Below are 24,669 nucleotides of genomic sequence, written 5' to 3'. Positions count from 1 at the left end.
TTTTTGTCTTGTATGACTTGAAGCTTTCCCGGCGTTTGATATAGAATAACTCTTCTCGGGCCGTCGAAAGCTTGGAAGTTAATCTCCAACTCACCTGGCTGAGAACCCGAGAAGAGTTATTCTGTTTTTTGTCTTCTTTATACTAACGACCTGCCCTTAAGACATTTACTTCACAGAATGGATGGTAACACAGTAAGCCCAACGTCTCTGCCTGGGCCAATTGGAAAGCAATAAAGAAATGTGAAGATCTTCCCCTTTTAAAATATAATCGTATAAAGGTGGAAAATTTCCCACACATAGTTGAAGAAGTAATATCTGATCTAAGTACAGTCCAGAAATACCTGTATGATGTGTGTCAAGTTGTATCAATTGGTGTCTGTTCCACAGATTTGTTTCCACGGAAGCCATTCCAGATGGTTGACTACAGCAAGCAGGATATTGAGACTCTATATCAGTACAGAAAAGCCTTCTGAGAAACGCATAATACTTACAACATATGTTATTAAAGTATATGAAACAGTCTGATTTTCCATTAAAATGAAACCAAAGTTAACAGAAGGTTCACGTCATCTCTGGAAATTGATAAATCTGTCTCGATATTTATCTAAAGAAATAAAGGCCGTTATTGATCCAGTTATTCAGAGAATGCTCATTCTGAAAACATTCTTTTATCGATGATAACTGATGAGAGAAGAGACATTCAGCAGCTAGCACTCAGAAGGATTACAGAGCAAGACGTGCCCCGTATTCTTTTTCAAGTGTAAGAATGTTCCGTGTTCCAGAAGTAAATTTTTAAGCTAAATATTACACTGAACTCATTGACTGGCAAGAAACACAGAGACACGAACCACCAATAACAAAGAATGTAGAAGGAGAAAAAATATTAGATGTAATTCATTCACGACAGGAGATGAACATTGACATACTCAAATTTCCATGTCACACTCGAGCGACTGAGAGATATATGTTCACCTTATAACAGAGACATCCAAAATTGTTTGTGGGGAAAACAGTCGATATGGTTTTGTTGTTGCAGGATTACAATCAAGGTCGCTAATAAAATTATTCAATACAGAGTCTGAATATATTCCTTGAAATTTGGAAAATAAGTTGCAAAACATTACACAAATTGTATCACCAACTACATATGGTATAATATATTCACTTACTCATTTATAATATGTACGTTTGTCCAAGAGCTTTCATAAGTATGGTATTATTTCATTAAAATTGAAGAATTCTTTTTTTTTAGTGAATGTTTTAGTAGTAATTACCGAAATTAGTATTTGTAACTGAAGTGTATGTATCAGACGCTTAAAATGACTTGAAATATGTTTTGAAATAGTAATTTGTAGATTATTATAAAAATGATTAACCGTTTGATGTTCCGATATTTGTTCTATACTTCACAGCGCTTGGGGCGCATCAAAGATTTGAGATAGAAACTTGAGATTTTGCATGGATAACAGCTATATCAATACACAACCTTTGCTCACCCTGCCGATTTGAAATTCAACAAAAAAAAATTTCCCTATACTTTTCACTCCACCCTGATTACCCATTCCGCTAGTCTTCTGTTATACTTTTTTTTATTGTTCATTATCTACATTAAGATATCATTGTGAATGACAACAATATTCCTTAATTATTTTTTTTTTCGTTTAGTTTAACGTCCGAACTTTATCTTAACTTTTGTTGTGAATGATACTTAAATTTTAATTTATTTTAGAAAGACTTGGTATAAATAATCAAAGATGTAGACGATCTCCATCACAGAAGTGACTATTCTCATAAATCAGTATTGAATTCAGTTTAATTTTTAAAGGAGAATTGAGGAAGTTACACAACACAGAACTGCACGCATTGTATTCTTCACCTGACAAAATTAGGAACATTAAATCCAGACGTTTGAGATGGGCAGGGCATGTAGCACGTATGGGCGAATCCAGAAATGCATATAGAGTGTTAGTTTGGAGGCCGGAGGGAAAAAGACGTTTAGGGAGGCCGAGACGTAGATGGGAGGATAATATTAAAATGGATTTGAGGGAGATGGGATATGATGATAGAGAATGGATTAATCTTGCTCAGGATAGGGACCAATGGCGGGCTTATGTGAGGGCGGCAATGAACCTGAAGTTTCCTTAAAAGCCAGTAAGTAAGTAAGTAAATAAGTAAGTAAGTAAGTAAGTAAGTACTCAGTTTAATTTAATACTATGATGTATTATCAGGACTGGTACATTCATGAACAATAAAAACTTTCTTTTAAAAAGCTGATAAGTAATTGACATGGGATCTGTGGCGGCTCGTGAACTTATTGATTGGGAGAGCTGCAGTAGATTTCGGTACATACAAATTTTATTTCTTGATACCATTACTAATAAGTATAGGACAAAAATAAATGTACTACATATCGAAAAACCAAAACTTCCTGACTTAGTTGGGAGATGTCTGTGGGATCATTTGCTAATCCCTACCATCGATTTCAGTCTGAATTTCAGATCGGCAGACACTCAATTTACAATCTACCAGTTCATTCTGAATTGTCTTAGAATAACCTTAAACAGTGGCATGTTCCAAATGATTTTTGAGAGGCTCGTTTAGATTACTCACGAACTGTAGTAACCCACGAAACACATCTGGGTTCTTCGAATCGTTTTTTCATCATGTCCCCTAAGGGGAAGTTCATATTGGCCACAAAATTTGATACAATCAATATTTTTTTAAAAATAATTTTACAATTTTTTCTCACTTCTTGATTATGTTTGAGAATGTTTGTTCTGTTCGTTTCACTTAATTGCACAGCAGTATGAGTTGCGTAACATAGCCAATGAAACAACATTTTTCAGGTGAGACTGCGAAGATTCGTGCATTTTGCTTTTTAGGCGCAAATGTCCTAAATCTGTCACACCACTCCTAGTCCATGCAGCATCACCACCGAAGAGGAGGCAAGGAAAACAAAATACAGATTTTTTTGTTCACATCCACGTAACTACAAATGCTTAGCGTAAATTTCATTGTTATACTTCCTTACATATATGCACTATTTCGGTTGGATGAAGCTTGAGTAAGATTTTAGTCGGGTAACGGACGACCCTTTAATTTCACTTCATTACATCAATATTCTCCGCAAGGGAAAGTTGAGAAAAGTAAAATTAATATTCTATAATTCACACACACTCATGCTTGCACATTTGCACTGGTTAAGTTACGATACTAAGACCTCACACCAAAGCAACACTCAGATATACTGATGGTCAACAATTTTCTAAAACCGGAAAAGAAGTCTCTTTCGTATTTTATGTGCTATATCAAAAGGATTCTACTCGTGCAATCATTTTGAGTTAAGGCAAATATTAGGTTCTGCTGGAGGCTGGATATATACGTAATAATAAGGCAAAAGAGAATATTAATTTCGTTATATTAACTCGATAAGATTCTACAACAATAAGTATGTGAAAAGGAAATACAAATTTTGTCATTAAGTTTCAATGGAATAGAGAATCCATTTGACGCAGCATTACAATAGCGGGGTGGGAGGAGAGGAAAGATCCCTTGTGGCCTGGCTCTGCAAGCCACTGCAGCGAGATATGGGTTTTAAACAGCGGCAGTTTCCCTCTGCTTCCTTTCGCCTCTCTACCCCTTACCTACAAGACACACTCTCTATGAGCTGACCACCCTGCAGATCCCAGGACGACTTTGAATGCAGTGTCAATTCCAATACAGTCGACGCGCAAAAAGATTATGCATAAGATAAAAGTACATATTCCCGGTCAGATGAAATATAAAGCAATTTACCAATAAAAGCTGTAACAATTCTTCTAAAAATTAAAATAAATATTACTTTTATTTTCCTGTCAAAGCAGGGAGTGCTGCAGCTCCGCAGCTCTTATGGAGGAGCCGCCCCTGCATGTGATATTTTTAATTATAAAACTTATGTATACGCCACTGATGTCCCTTACTCCTATTACTATGGAATACAGTGAGCACGGGACGTAAACAACGAGCAGTTCAGAGCCCAGCGTTGTGGGGTGAGTGAATATACATCCACAACCTTCTGTCCCTCCATGCCTGCGTTCAGACTGAACAGAAATTGTGTTTGTCTACTGAATTCAACCTTTCTTTTTTATTTGTTACCATAACCACACCAAGTAAAAAAAAACACATAATTTCCTCTGTTAAGAAGATATTTCTCAAAGCACATATCCACATTCATTCTTTTAGGTTACAGTGGTACACACTAGAAATTAAAGAAGAGCCAAACAAAAGAAACAGTATTTCTCGGAGGGCCTTAACTAGTTTCATAGTATATCGTCGTTGTTCCTCCAATAATTCCTATGTGTAAAATATAAAATCTTTCAGTAGGAAGAAAAAACACATTTACTCATCCTATGGTCGCCGTACATAGGAGACTGCGAATTCTTACATTTTCGAAACAAAGAAATATAATTACATATAAGAGATTTTACTATATGCTGTATCACTATTTAAGCTATTTAGTAGAGAAAAAAATCTGAAAATCGATAAATATGTCACATAGGAGTTATTGCAGGAACAACGACGATATGCTATAGTAATATGCAGAATTATGCATTCATCCATTCATTATTATGATTACTATTTATATTTCTAATTAGTTTATTATTATTATTATTATTATTATTATTATTATTGTAATTTAAAAATAATTTACAGTTTTGTAGACTATTACTCTTTAGAAGTTGAAGGCCGTACCACAGTCTAGTATATATAGTCACGAAGCTCAATACGTAGTAAATATGCATCCATAGATAGTTGCTAACCACTAGGATCGCTAATATCGCCTCATTACAGACAATGCGAAATAGTACCGGCACAGTCTGTTGTTTCTAGCACCCTCACAACTCAAGCTTCGCGACTGTATATACTAGACTGTGGCCATACTTTGCTCCTCTTCTGCACAATCTTCCCAATATGGATGGTTGATTATCCTAGCTATAGCTCAGCAAGTTTTCCAAGTTGGCATCGGTGAACGACACATCTTTTCACTAAAGTGAACCAGTACCAGAAATCTGAATTTTTGCATCCCGACTGTCAAACGACTTACAGGACATTTACGCCAGGCCACCGGCGTGGCTCAGTCGGTTAAAGCGCTTGCCTGCCGGTCTGAAGTTATTTTCGGGCGTGGGTTCGATCCCCACTTGGGCTAATTACCGGGTTGGGTTTTTTCCGAGGTTTTCCCCAACCGTAAAGCGAATGCCAGGTAATCTATGGCGAATCCTCGGCCTCACCTCATCTCGCCAAATACCATCTCGCTATCACAAATCTCATCGACGCTAAATAACTTAGTAGTTGATACAGCGTCGTTAAATAACCAACTAAAAATATTTACGCCAGAAACAGAGCATTTTTACCTAAATTGGGCAAAGTAATATTTGGGACCAAACTAGATACTTCTATTAGTTGGTTCACTAATCTTTATGGCTTAATTATTTATTAATAGAACCCGGATTTATAATATGCAAAATGCATATTGCATGCAAACTAATGTAATTATGGAAACATGGTTTTCTTCGATTATCATTACACTAGAATCACTCTGTATATATTTGTTAGTGCATATGACTGCATATTTCAGTTTAAAAATTGCATTTTCTGAACATATTCTGATATATATTTGTAATACAAAAAAAAAGTCATATTCAGCAATCCTCTGACCGAATAATAATAATAATAATAATAATAATAATAATAATAATAATAATAATAATAATAATAATAATAATAATAATAAATGCCTCTGATTGAGGTTCTGGCTGATACGTACATACATCTATTATCAGGCAGTACTTCTCACTTGACGATATGTGTCAGAGGAAACACAATTGTTTTTATGCATGTGAAGTCTGACCATAGCTAGTCGGCGATGTATGCAATGGAGGGGGAAAGGAACTGGCCACCATACCTCACTATCTCCTGGCATAGTTGCCTCATAAGTGGTGCCATGTCTTCGGACAGTTGACTAAACAACAACTACTTATTCATGGTACCTCCATGTAGTTACTGAGCTATTTTATTACTCTTTGAGACATTTGTTTTCTTACACCGTGCCAAGATGAAAAAATACCCAAAGTTTCTTAACTACGCAACGAATCCATAGGCCTAATCACAAAGGGCAATGAGAATAACTCTAGTAACGAGATTCCTCGTTGTTTGCTTTCACTTATGTTGGAGACGATACAGAACTCAGATTCCGCATCTGTCATTCAGTACAAAATATAAACACATCCTACCTTAATGGAGGGTATTAAATAATGTAATAATACGAGGCACGAAAGCCCATAGAGGGTCCAAACCGATTGGTCTCACGTTCACATGCCTCAGTAGATATAAATAAATATCCATCGAGTACGTCTACGGGATAACGTATTGACAGCACTATGGTCTTCCCAGCCGTTATAGCTGGTTTCGTAACCGGACCTCACTACTTATCGTAGCTCCCCAAATTCACCATGATGCTGGGTGGGCACCGGTCTCATACACTGGTATGAGAAAATTTCTTTCCACATGAGGACTCTAACCATCGTTCATTCTGGAACGCTAGTCCAAGGCATGTTGAGTTAAACCACGCAAAAACGTTGCGAGACTAATATCTTTTTATTCCATATAAAATGTGATAACCAAAATTTATAAACCATTATTATTATTATTATTATTATTATTATTATTATTATTATTATTATTATTTTTAATCGTCGCACCAGAATAATTTAGAATATTGATATGTTACATAATTATGTAAGGCTTCAACCACGATTAGATTATGAAAAATGCTGTTGGATTATAAAGCGCATTTTGGGAGGCGGCAAATCTTAAAACATGGTTTCCAGACATGAATAATTTTCTCCGCGTATCTTTACATAGACTATATAAAGTAAATAGGCCTACATTACTTTATACTCAAGATCTTTCGAAAAACTACATTCTACAGAGATGGATTTCTGGCGGAGATCTGCAAGAGTATCAAGGAAGGACAAAATTAGGAATATTATTACAAAGGAAGAAATGAAAGTGCAAGAATCACTTGTAGACTATAATAAAATTATTAAAACATAACAATTACGGTGGGTTGGTCATAAGAAGAGGATGGCAGAAAATAGATTGGCGAAGAAAATGTATGAATTAATTGCAATGGGAAAAAGGAAGAGGGAAGACCAAAATTGATATGGACACAAGGATTAATTAGAACAATAAGAAAAAGAGGATTGGAAGATGGCACATGAGGGAATGTAGAAGAATGGAGAAAGGCTATAGAATCCTGAAAATGGGCGCAGGGAGATGTCCTAGGACATTTTTTTTTATTGGGTTATTTTACGACGCTGTATCAACATCTAGGTTATTTAGCGTCTGAATGAAATGAAGGTGATAATGCCGGTGAAATGAGTCCGGGGTCCAGCACCGAAAGTTACCCAGCACTTGCTCTTATTGGGTTGAGGGAAAACCCCGGAAAAAACCTCAACCAGGTAACTTGCCCCGACCGGGATTCGAACCCGGGCCACCTGGTTTCGCGGCCAGACGCGCTGACCGTTACTCCACAGGTGTGGACCCTAGGACATTGTTAAACCTGATAATAATAATAATAATAATAATAATAATAATAATAATAATAATAATAATGATAATGATAATGATAAATTAAATGTTATTGTTTTTAAAAATAGATTATGAAGACTGTAGTTCTTATGTTGTTGATATTTATTTTGTCTGTGACATAATTAGAGGCATTATTGCATTTCCTTCATGTGGATTTAATAAAGATAGGTACAAGATGTTTCTACAAAATTATTAAATACCCTAAAAATGACTGCAAACGTTTAAACATTCTGAACAGCGGCAATACGTCAAGAATTCATATTTAGAAAAATGTGTAGTTCACCCTTAACACGTAGTAATTTCGGAGGGCGTTACTGTGAAGGAAATTAGTTCTAATATTTGGTTAATTTATGAAGATTAAATAAATCTGTATATCAAATATTAATTATTTGTAGTTTGAAATAATTAACAAGTTTAATTTACGATTAAACATTAAATAATACAAGTAACATATTTTATATGAACACATCGAGGGAGAGGATTGGTAGAAAATCACGTGACATGATACAAATTGAACATCGGAAGCGGAATGATATCCAGGTGGACACTGTCTTCGGCACTGATCGTTCACTCCAAGTTTTGAGTTCGCGGCGTTCAGCTCAGCAGACACGAAGAACCAGCTAGTTGGTGATGTAGATTCTAGATACTTCGGAGCGAGATATATTTGCTGTTCAGATATTTGTGCCTTTTTAAAATTTCATAAATTACGTCTGATTTTTAAAAGTAAAGTATTAATTTCTGTGATAACTACGTAAGATGCAAAATTTTGACGTGGTATTAGGTTTGGTAAACCTAAGTTCTTTCGATTATATTTTCTATTTTGGATGTAGTGATATTCATACGGTTTAATAATTAAGAATGTTAATATTTCTAGTCGTTTAGATTTTGGGTACCTAACTTACTTAAAGTTCGTATATTTGACAATACATTGCACTAGAATGTAGATATGATTTTAAAAATGGTTGTCTAGAATTCTTCTTGATAAGTGAAGTTGACTGTAAATTCTCATTTAACAAGGATATATATGAACTTTCTAGAAGAACCGCTGTAAATTTAAACACTAGTCTCAAATATCTTCGTTTCTTGAAATAAATTTTCACTAAATTTTAATATTACGTCGTTAAACTTCATAAAACGCAGCATTTACTACGAAATTGCGAAGTTAATTCCATGTGTGTTGCTAAGTTTTCATTCGATGAATGTAATGAGTTGCGACTGGAACTTCTGTTAATATTCTACGCAGCAATGAAACTTGCGTAATAAGAATTTTATAATTCTTTAGTTTGCTAGCGTTTATTTTCAAAATTTTCTACTGAAGACATTTGAGTGCCCATAAAATGTCGTCCGATCTGTAAATTTTCTGTACGCTGTAAATACTCGGTGGCTAAACACTGAATCACATTCGATGTTTATACTTCATCGAAATACACTTTGTTAGAGGTACTAATGGTTTCTTATTGTCTTTGGTGTTTTGTTTGTTGTAGCTTTGGTTGCAACATGAATGTAGTTGTAGTACTTTGTCTTCTAGTCTGTAGTTCCGTGGTCTAAGGTGGATGGTTGATCTGCTCTCAAATTATACAATGCAATTAACCCATTTAACAATCGCTGGCGCACATTTTGAAGTATCAGGCATTGAATGTGATTAATTTCAACTTGTTCTATTCATTGTTAATTTGTTGGATTTTGACTTTCAGATCATAAAAAATACAAGTATATTTGGAACTCTGCAGTAAAAGAGATTCAAAATTTTGCTGTAGCAACTGCGGTTTCTGAATTATGAAATCGTGTTTGTTTATACGGGAACCTTTCACCTGTTAGAGAGACTGGTGTTGAGGAATTCTCAAACTTCCTTAGTATATACATCATAGATTGGCACTTGATAGCTTATCAGTTTTAATATTAATTGATAGGATCAGGTTTCAAGAAATAATTAAATTTAAATTTTGGTCTAATTGACTCGAACCCAGTTCGTACACAAAATGTAGGTCTATGTAATAGGGCCAACGATAATGTGGAAAAAAAAAAGCACCTGTTCACTTAAAGTTTCATTACTCTTACTAGGAGAAGCAGTTTGTTAGTATTTCCGTTATTGAAAATTTTCTGAAGACGTGTTGAGACCTAAAAAAAAAAAACTTATTGTTAACCTTTATCATTTTTAAGTAAGATGAGGTGAGAGGTGAAGTGGATAAATTACCTATATTTCGTTGAATTATCAACTCGAACTCTTGTTTGAAATAAAATTTACTGTATATTAACATGTTGGCACAATATACGCGGTCTCGAATGTTATTGAAATTGATGTTAGCAACCCTGACGGCAAATATATCTAGCATGCCCCTAAGGTTAATATCAGACCTGCTGATTGAAGAACAGATAGGATGATTGAGGCAAGATATCGCTAACACTCGTGGATTGATAATACAGAATTACAAACATATCTGTAGAAAACGTAGGTCAATATGGCGGACGTCGTAGAGGATCAGTGACAGGTTAGGTTTGGGTTCAGGTTTTAGGTATGCCTACCAAAGAACCGCATAATGCAACACAAGCCAAAAACCTCCAAAAACGAAACCTAATATCTTGCTGGTCCTCGATGTTGGTCATATTGACAAACGTTTTGTACAGATTTACCAGTATCGCATTAACGGTTATTTGACCTATCTTTTCCAGAATATGCATCACACATCCTGAAACGGACAGCACAACTTCAAGCGATGTGTACTACAGATCCTGAACTCTGAATAGGAAAACGGAGGATTCCCCCAAGTAAGCTCTGACCTAATTTTCGAACGCTGCTTTTTTACTCTCAAAATACGTAGTTGGTGTAAATGCAAAACCTTTCAAATCCTGCAAACAAATATTTCAGGAATGCAGTAAAGCTGTTGTATATTCAGTTTGCTTTATATATGAACAAAAGAAAGCTTCATAAATTTCTGTCTGACATAATTTTGAGCCATACAGAAACATACATCATAAGTTCAGATGTACAGAAAACTTAACTTTTATTGCAGTTCTATAGATTCTTGTGCTTAGGACACAATAGAAGTTTGCACTTAAGTAGCGTTGTGTATTAAGATCTTAATTTTGCTTAAAATTTTCTGTTGAAATATTTTGTTACTTAATGTACTATTAATTAATTTTTTTAGTTTTAATTGTAAACCATTTTATTAATATGCAAACTTTCTAGCATTAGCTGAAAGTGATTTCGTGCTCAGGGGAGGATTCAACACAATAAAATTAATTATAAATAAAAAATAATAGCTTAAAATATTCACTAATAACGAAGTACTTTAATTTAATTTTTTAATTTGACAGTTTGGATGAATTGGATGACATTTTTGCTAATTTTTTTTTATAGATTCTAAGATTCTAGGTCTAGGATTCAATACAATAAAATACAAAATTACATGGATAAGTCCCAAATGTCTTGAACATTAATATTCACTAATGACACGGAACTTATTGTAGCTGTATGTTTAAAAGTCCGGTAATATGAAGTATTAAGTTAGTTTCTCCCTCTCATTAGGAAGCAGTTTACGACATTGATAATCGTATATTTAAATGTCTACGGATTTATTTTCAGGTTCCATCACAGACCTCAAGTGGACTTCGCTCACCACCCGTTTCAACTGCAGCCCAATTGAAAGGGTCCCCTGCGAGATCTCCACGAATAGTAGGATTGCACATTTTGTCACTTTCTGCTGCTTTATGATCAGTAAGGGTCACTGGCTGAACCATTCAGAAAAATTCGCGAACCATCTCTGCAAGGTGGTTGTAGTTCCGCTGTAGGATTTTTAGTTAAGTGTCAAGTTGGCTGGCCTGATTAGAGATGTCACTGCACAATTAAGGACGTAGTACTGCATTGTTTTGTTTGTGCTGTGGTTTTCTCTTTCCCGCGCATCGTCATCGGTCAGGTTGTTAGGCACCCTCTGTTTCAGGATGTTAATTGTAAGACGTGCCAATGTGCGGGGTTGCATTGGTAGCGCAGTGCATCGACAGGCTGTATGCGACTTGGCAACCATGTGGTCCAGCCAGAGGCGGACATAAAGCAGTATAGTGAAGAGGTGTGTAATAATTCTTCCAAATTTTGTGAAATATCAGCTTAAATGGCTTTTAACGCCTAATATTACTGGTATACAGGGAAGTGTAATTGGGTAGAACATTGTAAACGAACATGGTAAAAAGCACAAATAATTCTGGAATGAAATAACACGCTTAATCACGATTAAGAATTTAATACTACGAATACGACCTCTTCACTGAATCTATAGGCATGCGTCAGGGTAGAGTTGAGTGCTTAACTCTTCATTCAATTTCGAGTGCTGGGTGTGGCATACAACTCTGACCTAACTAGTTCACTTAGAGTAGCTGGATACCTTCTGAACACAAAATTTTCTTCACTTAATCAGAAATAGCCTGGATAATATTCACATGAATTCATCAGAATGATACTGCGATTTGAATATGAATTTCATGAAGTCACAGAAGGCATCCATACAGCATAATTGACGCATGCAATGGATTCGTCCCCTTGCATTGTAGAGAGAAACAGCCAGTTGTGATCTTAAACATAATGGAGCACAATTTTATTAAATGTTAAATATGAGTAAATGTAATGAAGTATTAACGCTAATATGGAGATATTTACTTAATAAATGAATTTCAGTTCAAGTAATGAAGCAATAGAGAATTGATACATAAATATATTACAATGCAATTCAATTATAATATGTAATGCAATTGAGAATTAATAGAACTTTTTATAATGTAAGTTAATGAAGTAATTGAGAATTGATACATAAATGCACTTTGTGATAAAATAACGAACAAATTTTGATGGAGGTGCATATTATGTTTACGATTTTGTAGATTTTGTTGATGGCTGTGGATCTCGACGGCTTGACTGGCTGCCGAAAGGTGAGCGGAGTTATCTTCCGATCTAGAGATGTGTTCGCGTCTTGTTACGCGGTTTTTTAAGTCTTAGTTCAGAAGTCCCCTTAGGTAGTCAGAAAGGCGTGCACAGACATGTCCAGGTGTGAGGAGATGCTACGCGAGCCACCAAAGCCAATATCTTCCAAATTTATAAAAAAATTGCTGAACAGTAGTGGCGGACCATTGTTAACTTCCCCTTCATGATCCTGTGACTCATCGTGTCGAAGGGGTGGCAACAAGGAAATGTGCCGGAATTGCGAAGTTCGGTATATAGTACGTAATGGTTCGTGTAATTTTTTTATGAAAGGATTTTATAAACTGAAATCTGCAATGTTTGGTAATGCTAACCTGTTCATATGTATTGCTATTAGGGATGTAACTGAATATATTCATCTATTCTAAGACTTTAAATTTCGAGTTGTGGTTTCACTTCACACTTATATTCGAATGCGTCCGTAAATTGTCTAGGAACAATTTCTATCATTGTAAATAATTTTGCGCGAATTTCGTTAATTGTACCATACTTAGCAGGGTTTTTAATATGTATAAACAAAAAAACTAATTCAATTCTCTCTAAATTCGTGTTCTGAGGCAAATTTTCTTGGCGAAACAGGATCGATCTATCTATAGCGAATTTCTATTGCAAATTTATGCCTTATTTCGGTATTGTTTCAGGTGCTTTGTGGAGATTCGTTATGCTGAGGGATGCTGTGGATCATAGTGTTCAGATGAATCATAACCACTAAATGGTTTAAACACAAACTGAAGAGTTTGTTAGTTTTTATTAATTCCCATTTTTACATGAACTACTACTATATTGTCTGTCATTATTGGTAATTTTATTTTATGCTTGGCCTAATTTATTTTGAAGTACTAAAAGTATTTCTAGGACATTATATTCAAACTAAAAATAGCGAAATATATTAACTTATAGTTGCGGTGTGATAAATTAGAAGACTAAATTTTCTACAAGAATTTTTGTTCCATCGAATTTCAGGTCATATTGAAAACTATGTTGATAATAGCGGTTCACAGATTGAAATTGTAAAAGTAACGCTTAAATTAATTTTCACTGAAATGATACTGAAGATGGGTGGTCGTACGAAATGGTTCTTGTATAGAATAAAATTCTGATTGTGACCTACTTCTGAGAAATTGTACTTTTATCGAGAAAATAATGTGGTTTTTACAGTGGACAAAATAATGAATTGGTAACTGCAGTTGAAATTCTGGGCGTTTATTTACTCGACATTGTTGGTATGCTATTGCTTGCTTCACTCGGATTTTTGGTGGAATGGTACAAATCTTTGTCTTTAATTTTAATGTTTTTATGATCTCTAAAAATTTCGAGAACTCTACTTTTAACTTCATTTTGAATCATAAACTTCTTAGGTCTAGTGCACGAAAGTGGATACTGGCATTGCTCGAACTACTTTTTGAATGATCTTAGTTACTATGCATGAAGAGAAGTCTTTCTTCTAGAGTTTTGAAGTTAACGATTTTTGCTGTCTTAAGTGCTAATTTTGACTACATCTTGGTCACATTCCTAGTGACTTGATTACTTCTCAATGTTTATGGCTTGGAGAATGTTCAAAAGTAAGAATTGTTGATTTGTTTCACCCTTATTTTTAATAAGTTGTATTATTCACTTCGTGTGCAGTGCACTGACGTTTGGTTTCCAATTTCTTCAGATGGAACTCCTGTCCGAAGTGAAAACTCTACACTCAAAGTACCAGCTAACTGAAAGGATTTCTATGAAAGCCATTGTTTACACCAAGACAGGAGCTCTAATAGGTACTTCATCCGCAACTTTATTCTGGTATGAGACTTGGTTAGTTTTCTCATATTTTCTTTAATTTAAAACGGTTTTGAGGGAACTATCTGATAAAGTGAACAGGAGTTTGTGGAGTGCAGATACACTCAATAGGCTTGTTATAATTCTTGAACATTGTTTTAAGCGATGTTTTCCTAATATACCGCTAGTTGCACTCATTAGTGTTGACTGAAAGATTCCTTTATTCTGATGTACAGGAAACCGTATGATCATTTTTTCACTTCGCTTCTCAACTTTTAATACTTTCCTGTTCAAATTTTTAATCAGCCCTTGGTATAAATAGTTGATAGAAATCGCAACGCTGTAAACACCCTCGGGCGTGTCGCTCGTAGGTTCCGTTTATGCAGAGAAGATTATTGAACTATTATGTAAAGCATTTAAAATACTGCACCAAGTTAGAGATGCTGAAACCGCCGCCTTGTTTATTGCATCAGTTAAGAAATGTGATTTGGTCTAAGTCCTTTGCCGATCTGTATATTTAAAAAGATTGAAAAGATGTTCTTCAGGTTAGGGCTGTTAAGCCAGGCGATAGTTGTGAAAATACATTCATAATAGCTAATGCAACTACATAATTTTCTTTGTTCATTATATCCTCTTTATACTCTTTAAATTATGTACTGAAAGTTCTGATGCATAGTCTTAAATCTTGGAGAGGAAAAAAACTAGTAAAACTTTTTCTAAATTTGACTCTTTATGGTCAAAAATTGTCGTAACTTGAAAGAATGTAACATCACTAATCTGATGGTAATATTTCAGGAAAGGTACGCAGTTCCTGGTTCCTCGACAGCCAGGTGATGGCATATCAGAAAGTTGGCATCTCGTATCGCCATGTGAATTAACATAGGAATGTGGAACAACTCGTGTGGAACCAAGATTGGAATAAAAGGAAATGTGAAGTTTTCTTCAGTGTGACAATGCATTGTGAACTGCAGAAAAACTGTCCTATGTTTTCCTGTAACATGTAAATATTATAATTTGAAGAAAATAAATCTGTTCATGCTTTGTTAATCTCGTTTGAATTTTTGTGTATTGATAAAAACGAGCTTTTAAATTTGCCAGAATTCATAAATCTTTAAACAGTAAGGGTCGATTTTACCAAGCTTATTTACTGTCAATGTTTTTAATTGACTCAAAGGGAAAATGCAGTTCACCAATACAAATTAAGCTTTCATTAAACTACATTGAAGTTAATTTGTCAATATTTACTAATTTAAATAATTAATCCTGCATTGACAATTTTCATTGTAATGAGAATGATGGACTTATTTGAACGTGATTTCTTACCAAGACGGGTGAGGATAATTTCCGAAAGTAAAGATTTTAATGCAAAGGAAGAGAAAGATTAGCAAATAAAGTTTAGGCTAAGCAAATCATAAGCATTGTATATTTTAAATAATATAAAAGGTGATTTAGAATTTCCAACTGATACTTAAGTACCTACTTCGTAACATTATGATAAATTTATTGAAGAAACGTTTAATCTTCGGTTGCCTAAAATACTACCAGAGTAATGAGTAACAAATTTTATCATGTAAGCCTAATATTACATTTGCAGGCATTCAAATAGCGCAAACCCATGAAGTCTCCATTTTGCTTGTTGCATGATATTTTCTTGTATCTTTCATATTATTCCGTATTGTCTTCAATATTGCTGAAGACGTTGGCATGAGGATTTTTTTCATTGAAATCTATTTAGCCTATTTCTAATCTTTTCTAAATTCTGCCCATCCTTCTTTGTTTTCGACGATTTTAATAGGTTTGAGGTTACCTCTGTTTGACGTCATTTTGTTTTAATATAACAAATGACCTCGCTATACAGGTCACTGTATTAACAAGGCACATGATCTTCGAAATTACTACTGTACTATGATTCCGAAGGCCGTGATGACTTAATTTGGAATAAAATTAATTTATTTTAAACGCGTATTAGTTTGTGAAATGCAAACGAATTAAATATGACTTAACTTCCGTATTTAAGTTAAATCATTAGTTGATTGTGGTTTAATAACATGTTGGTGAAATCTACTGAAAGATTTAAACCCTGTATGTGAACGAACTAATTGTAACTATTAATTCTTTTCAACGCCTGTTCTTTAGAATTAATCGAAAATGCAGATGAGCAAAAATGAAATTTTCGAATTATTTATCAGAGACTTGCGTTCTGTGGGATAAAGCCATTGGAGTGATCCCAATTCCGCACTCCCAGTAAAATGCATTAACTCAAATGTGCATTTTTGAGTTGTAACCACAGGTGTGAATACTTTTTAGTGCACCAGATGAAACATTGATGTATGTTTCAGCTTTTAGATGAATATAAGTAGGAAAATCTTAATTTTCTGTATATCGTTTCCTAGCTCAAAAGTTTAAATTTCCTGGGAAATAATACATTGTGTTGCTTCAATATTTTACTGACGGTGCGTGCGATTTCCTTACACGTCCGACTTGTAGCGAATACCAATTTACTTGGTTGTACGTTCTCCAATATTTATGCATAAGGATTTTTGACAGTTTTTTCCGAGATTCTTCTGTTTATTAGACGAATTTATACATTTTGATTACACAACTTTCAACACTATATCAAGAAATATTCTTACACAACATAGAATATATAATTATATATTAAACAAAACTACAAATGCGCAGACAACATACATATTGGCACAGATACGTAGACGACGTACTAATTATACGAAGGAAACAAGACAGATTCAAAACCTACAACACACAAAATACACCCAAAGCTACACTACAAATTATAAATTGAAAGCAACAAATCTATAAAGTTCCTAGACATTACTATAATAAAAGTTGAGAACACACATACAAAATCTACAGAAAACCCACAACACACACTACACATCCAATCACCCAACACAACACAAACTGCATTCCGAGCAATGGTACAGACTACTCAACATACCAATGAGCCAAAAAGACTACAAAGAAGAGTTAAACACAATCAAATACATAGCACAAAGAGACTGATACAACTCCAACATAATACGATGAAAGAGTAATGGAACGGAGAAAAATTCCCTCCGGCGCCGGGATTTGAACCCGGGTTTTCAGCTCTACGTGCTGATGCTTTATTCACTAAGCCACACCGGATACAACCCCGACGTCGGATAGAATCGTCTCGGATTAAGCTCCAACTCTTGGGTTCCCTCTATTGGCCGCCCTCTGCACTACGTCATAGATGTCTATGAACGTAGGACCGAAGTCCACACATGTGCTGAGGTGCAATCGTTACGAGTGACTAGTTGGCCGGGATGACGCAGAATATCTGCATGGAAATATCATATGTACTTCGGTACTTAAAATAATATATATCCAACATAATAGACAACATAAGACGAAACAGAATTACGAAGAACATAGAAATACAACACAAACACAAGAACACAAAAAATACATCGCACTAACATACGAAAGCAAAAAGCACACAAGATTGCAACCTTATTGAAGAAATTAAATTGCACACAGAACACAAAACACGTTACAAAAGCATTTCAACACACAAACACAAATAAAACCACAGGCGTATACAAACTCAAATGCAATACCTGCAACAATTTCTACATAGGACGGACAGATCATTACAAAGAACACATCACAACAATAACCAAATTACAAAACACTTCCACATAGCCTACGCAGAACACATCACAAACGCCAACCACACCTACAGCAACATAGACATGGAAATTTTACAGCTCCAATCGAAAAACCAAAAACTAAACGCACTAGAATAATACGAAATATAAGGCACACAAAAACGCCCGAATCAAATCCTCAACACACAACTCGATTTCAGAAAACACACTTTTTGACTCCACATTACACTACACAAACGCATCCCCATAGGAAATGCAATCGGAAGGCGCGAAGACCACCCAGTTCTGATGAGAGCCCACAGGCTGAAACTAGTCAAAGTAACCTGGTTAACACGTGAAAGCATATATATATATATATATATATATATATATATATATTTCACATTCCGAAATAAATTTATAGCTTATTCCAACAATACTTCTGTATGATCTCTGGTTTGTACTAGTGTTGTGGGATTTAATAGATTAATCGATCAAAAATATTGAATCTAATAATCGAGTGTATTAAATTAATCGGTTGTAACAAAATAATTAATATACTACAACCTTGCATCATGGTTCAAGAAATCCTCTAGAGAACAGGAATTAATAAAATTATGATCGCCAACATCTGGAACGGATAGGCATCTCAAGAAGAAGAAGAAAAGTTGATATCGACCATCATGATTGGTTAGGTTCAGTATGTTGCAGAAATTAAAGGAACATTTCATTTTAACGACTGATTACTAAATACAAAGTTCTCATTCAACATTTCTCTTAATTTAGTAGAATTGATATTAGTGCTTGATGAATCGTTAAATAAGTAGGCCTAATCATTCTGGAATGCTGTGTACTTTTAAAATTTATTCCGTGACAGGTTCGGATGCATATTCTGACCCCAATGCAACGAGATGTTCACTCGACCAAAAGCCCTATTTTAATTATGTAATTACTTTATATTTATTTCCAACAAGTGCAGCGAAGCCCACGGGTATGGCTAGTAATAAATAAAACAGTTTTAATTTCTATTGTTTCTATTGAGTGCAGTGAAAATCAGTAGAACTCTTACTGTTTCCCAGGCTACCGGAATCCAGCCAGAAGCCTCGCGAGATACCGAATGGCCCACAGAGGCTGTCACCGCAGGTAGTCCTCAGGTCACACTCTGAGGCTGCTTCGCAGATACATGTGAGACATTCTTCCGGTACTTCATTGCCTGCAAACAAACACGCTTTGACCTTGCTTATCTATTACATTTCCTGGGGAAATTCTTAATTCAACATCTCACGACTGGTCGCTGAATGAGTGTGCAGAGAGTTGAAAATATATTTAATAATAATAATAATAATATATTTTAGTTGGCAGAGTTAAGGCCGTAAGGCCTTCTCTTCCATCCAACCAACGAAGAGTATACATACTGTACATATTATGAATGAACTTACAAGTTACAAAGATCACAACAAATGAAATCGATAAAAGTTATGTGTGAATTAAAGAGTAAAATACTATGAACTGTTAATTAAACATTGAGATACAAACTGCAGCAAAATTAAACTAATATACTTTACATAGAATGTTAATATATACTCTGGAGTCACGCCACCTGGTTTCCCCATTTTAATTAAACTGGTGGCACGTTGTGGCAAGTCACCCGTGTTGGCAAGTTCTCTTATTCTGGTGTGGGGGATTTTGTCTTTAATGGATATTCCTAGGATTTTCCGTTCCATCTTCCTTTGGCAGACTTAGATCCATTTCTTTTGGCTATCCGTCAGATTCCAAGTTTGGCAGCCATGCAGTGGAGTCGGAAAAACGCAGCATTCAAATGCTTCGAAATTTAACTTTCGATTCAGTTTCTTGTTTAGTAGAATGAATTTTAGTGCCCAGAATGTTTTCCGTGTTAGGGCCACTCATCTTTTCAGTTCTTCGTCCATGTTGTGTCAAAAGCTTAGGCTACTAACTGACCCAGGTAGACGTATTCAAATACAGTACATAGTGTGGTTCGACTGAATCTACTCTGATTGGTATTGGTTTGTCATTTGTCGTAACTTTAGTCTTGTTCATATTCATAACAGTCCAGCATTTTTGCTGAGGGTGCTGAGATCCTGGAACATTGCTTGTAGATCTTTAGGGTTTCTTGCAAATAATACTACGTTATCCGCGAACCTTAGATTTGTGAGCCTGTAACCATTCATTTTATACCATATTTTCCCATCCAGTGCAGTTCCCGAAATTTGTCTTCCAATAGGCGTGTAAAAAGTTTTGGAGAAATAGGGTCTCCTTGAAGTACCCCCCTTCTAAGTTTGAAGGTTTGGCCTTCTCTTTCTGTTGGTACCTTTGCGTATGATTCTTTGGAAAGCTTGGACAAGATTCTGATATATTTGGGCTTAATTCCTTGTCTTGATAGTGCCTGCATTACACTAGAGTGCTCTATCGTGTCAAAGGCTTTCGTGTAGTCTTCAAATGCCAAGTAAATGAAATCCTTCTGATTTTTCTATGACTTGTTTCACGGTCTGTAAGTGGTCGACTGTGCTGTAACCCGAGCGGAAGCCTGCTCGGTCATGTGGTTGGTTCTACTCCAGGACCCTCGTGGTTTTTCTTCTGATTATATTGAGAAAAAATATATATAGCCATCAGACTGATTCGTCTATAGTTGTTGTTTACATAGTCTTTGTCCCCTTTTTTTTGTGCAGGAGAATGGTGGTGTTTGTTTTCCACTGGTTTGGCATCACCTCCGTTTTAGAATTGTGTTGAAGATGGTAGTAAACGGTATTGTCACGTGTTCTTAGCCTAGCTTCAGGTATTCATTGTGGATGTGGTTTTATCCTGGACTTTCCCTTTCTTTAATTCTTCTTTTGACTACCCTCACTTCGCTTTGGATTATGGGTGGGACATCGTCCCCTGCGACTGTGTCCTTCGGTTGTTATTGTCTCCCTGCATGGGATTTCGTATGGTGCTCATATATAGGGATTTATAAAAGTTTGTGGCCGCTATTATGATGTCTCCTCTAGAGTTTGAACTATTTACTTGTGGTCCTTTCGTTACCAGTATCCATTGCTTCCCACTGGACATTTGTTTCCTTGCTTTTCCTTATTGACTTTGACCATTCGAGGGTTTGTCTAGTTTCTTGACAGTGATATTCACGTAGATCTTCTCGTATCCTCCTCTTTTGGCATGTTCGTCTCTACTCTGTTTTAGACTTTCTCTCTATTCTATTAGTGCGATCATACCTGGGCTTAGTTTACAGTGACTTCTCTTTGCCGTCGATGTACTCCGAACTGTGCTGGCTGCTTGGATTATAATGCCCTCCATTGCGTTCTATAGATTTTGTACTCCCATCTCGGAATTTAGTTTGAATTGCTGTAGTTGGTCTTGCAGCGCTGTGACATATTTTGTTCTGTCTGGTTTCTCTGTTTTAGGTGTTGATGGTGTTTTGAAGTGTCTTCTTTTTCGTTTTACTTTTACAGTGATCCTTACCAATCTGTGGTCCGTCTCAAACTTGAGATTTTGCTTCACTTGAATGCCCCTAACGCCTGCTAGACTTTCACTCAATATGTAATCGATTTCGTTTTTTGGTGGCGCCAGGTCCATTTTTAACTGGTTGTTTTCTGGAAGACCTGAAAAAGTACAAGTCTTCAGGTATCGATGAAATTCCAGCAGAATTAATACAAAAGAGTGGAAGCGTATTATCTAGCGAAATTTATAAACTTGTACTTGCTATTTGGGGGAAGGAAACTGTACCAGAACAATGGAAGGAGTCCATAATTGTACCTATTTTTAAGAAGGAGGTCAAGACTAGCTGTGGTAACTTTCGAGGAATATCATTTTTGTTGACGTCGTACAAATTTTTATCCAATATTCTTTCGAGAAGATGAACTCCGTACGTAGATGAAATTATTGGGGATCATCAGTGCGGTTTTAGGCGTAATAGATCAACTATTGATCAGATGTTTTGTATTCAACAGATATTGGAGAAAAATGGGAGTATAAGGCTACAGTACATCAGTTATTCATAGATTTCAAAAAGTCATATGACTCGTTTAAGAAAGAAGTTTTATATAGTATTCTTATTGAATTTGGTATTCCCAAGAAACTAGTTCGATTAATTAAAATGTGTCTCAGTGAAACTTACAGCAGAATCCGTATAGGCCAGTTTCTATCTGATGCTTTTCCAAATCACTGCGGGCTAAAGCAAGGAGATGCACTATCACCTTTACTTTTTAACTTTGCTCTAGAATATGCCATTAGGAAAGTTCAGGATAACAGACAGGGTTTGGAATTGAACGGGTTACATCATCTTCTTGTCTATGCGGATGACGTGAATATGTTAGAAGAAAATCCACAAATGATTAGGGAAAACACGGAAATTTTACTTGAAGCAAGTAAAGAGATAGGTTTGGAAGTAAATCCCGAAAAGACAAAGTATATGATTATGTCTCGTGACCAGAATATTATACGAAATGAAAACATAAAAATTGGAGATTTATCTTTCGAAGAGGTGGAAAAATTCAAATATCTTGCAAAAACAGTAACAGATATAAATGACACTCGGGAGGAAATGAAAAACAAAATAAATATGAGAAATGCCTGTTATTATTCGGTTGAGAAGCTTTTGTCATCTAGTCTGCTGTCAAAAAATGTGAAAGATGGAATTTATAAAACAGTTATATTACCGGTTGTTCTGTATGGTTGTGAAATTTAGACTCTGACTTTGAGAGAGGAACAGAGATTAAGGGTGTTTGAGAGTAAGGTGCTTAGGAAAATATTTGGGGCTAAGAGGGATGAAGTTACAGGAGAATGGAAAAAGTTACACAACGCAGAACTGCACGCATTGTATTCTTCACCTGACCTAATTAGGAACATTAAATCCAGACGTTTGAGATGGGCAGGGCATGTAGCACGTATGGGCGAATGCAGAAATGCATATAGAGAATTAGTTGGGAGACTGGAGGAAAAGAGACCTTTGGGGAGGCCGAGACGCAGATGGGAGGATAATATAAAAATGGATTTGAGGGAGCTGGGATATGATGATAGAGATTGGATTAATCTTGCACAGGATAGGGACCGATGGCGGGCTTATGTGAGGGCTGCAATGAACCTGCGAGTTCCTTAAAAGCCATTTATAAGTAAGTAAGCCATAAGGTCTGACTGAATCTTCGTTTATGTAAGAACGGTTGCCGACTTTGCTGTTAAAGTACCTCTAACGAAGGTCCTTGAAGATGTATATTTTTGTATTGCGGTTTCCAGTTGGTTGTAGAAGTCTTTAATGTCTTCCTCGCTACTATTTTCTGTTGGGGCATAAATCTGAATAATTGTTATGGTACATGTCTCTGTTACCAGTATTAGGGTCATTATTCTTTCTGAGATACCGATTATTTCACGAACCATGTGCTTTATATCTTTCTTTATTAGGAAACCGACACCTGTTTGCCCTTTGGTCTAGCTTATATAACAGAAGAGGTCTCCATTATCTTTTTCTATTATAACTTCTCCCAATTATCTGATTTCGCACAGGCCTAGTAAGTTATGTCGTATTTAGTGTCTTTTAGTGCATAGTTCAATTCTTCCTCTCCTTCCTCAGTTCTAAGTGAACTCACATTTAGTGTGGCTATTGTGAGTTCGTGTCCGGTTTTGAGGTTCCTGGTTATCTTTTTTGTGACATCTGAACTCGTTATGTGATATGTTGTTTCGGTAGGTCCTCCCGGTTTACCCAATTGTTGTTTATCATTATCTATTGGTATTCCGATCTACGCGCTATTCCCTTTTTCTCTTTCTTCCCTTGCTCTTTTTCGTAGAGCGCTTTGTATTTCTCTTTCGTGTTTAGTCATACCGCCATCAATGAAGCAGTCTTTATCATTCAACTTGCTTTTGTATCTGTCATGACGGTGATTTTGTTCTCCAGGCTCTGGAGTTCAATTTTCATAAGCCCTATTTCTATTTTCTTTCGACCTATACAAGTTGCCTTTGTGAATTCTACGTTAGTCTGTCTTTTCTGCAGGATCTCTCTGATTTTTTTTCTGTTAATTCAGGTTCTGTTACATTTACAAGCTCTTTACTTTTAACTGTTACATTATTTTTTTTTCCTTTTCGTTGTCTGCGCTCCTCTGTCTGGCGGCGTGTACTAGCACTATGTCGTTGTTTCTGAAGCAGCGTGCTGTGATCTAGTTTTTAACAGCAGAAAATGTGCCCCCGATAGACATTCATCGGAGATTGAAGGATGTTTATCGAGATCAATTGTCGACGTTGATCTGCTTGTGCTCGTAATGAACCACAGCCTTCCAGCACAACAAAGATATACTGGGTTTTCAGGATATCAGAAAAGAAGAGATGGTGATTGTCACTGCTGACGTTTATCTTAACAGCAATTCTGTCAGCAACGTATGCACGCATAAAACTTGCGGCTGTGCCTCCGACTACCCCGATGTTTTAAATGTGCATTTATTTATACACTTTAACAGCTACGGTCATATCGCGTCTGTAGGATCCCCGGTCGTATCAATAGCCCGTTGACTGTTGAGTTGCTGTTTCTATTGTCGTGTTATAGATGGCTTGTGTACAGACCCGAAAACAAAATTTTGGCAACCTGAACTTTGTTTCTGAGGTGATTTAGATTTTGTTTCACTGTTTATGATATTGGTGATTATAGCGATGATGAATCATAATATGTAAATTTCTAATCCGGCATTT

The 24,669-nt window shown here is 35.7% G+C and overlaps 1 protein-coding gene and 1 long non-coding RNA gene across 4 annotated transcripts in view; one reads left to right on the top strand and one right to left on the bottom strand.

The window, feature by feature from the left end:
* Window positions 1-24,669, bottom strand: part of LOC138701515 (lysozyme-like) — a 50,655-nt gene that overhangs the window by 9,716 nt on the left and 16,270 nt on the right. For 2 of the 3 annotated variants that reach the window (XM_069828485.1, XM_069828486.1), the window contains exons 2-3: window positions 19,058-19,201; window positions 342-446 (exon numbers count right to left, since the gene is read on the bottom strand). In XM_069828485.1, the coding sequence (XP_069684586.1) occupies window positions 342-446; window positions 19,058-19,201 (249 nt within the window). The remainder of the gene's footprint in view (window positions 1-341; window positions 447-19,057; window positions 19,202-24,669) is intronic. The other variant, XM_069828487.1, reaches the window with a different exon arrangement.
* On the top strand, window positions 10,205-17,992 carry LOC138701517 (uncharacterized). Its single transcript, XR_011332611.1, has 3 exons — window positions 10,205-10,395; window positions 11,213-13,338; window positions 14,253-17,992. It is a non-coding gene; the product is annotated as an uncharacterized lncRNA (long non-coding RNA).

Source organism: Periplaneta americana, chromosome 6 (genome assembly GCF_040183065.1).
Source record: "Periplaneta americana isolate PAMFEO1 chromosome 6, P.americana_PAMFEO1_priV1, whole genome shotgun sequence".
NCBI lineage: Eukaryota > Metazoa > Arthropoda > Insecta > Blattodea > Blattidae > Periplaneta > Periplaneta americana.
This window is presented reverse-complemented; position numbering and strand designations above follow the sequence as displayed.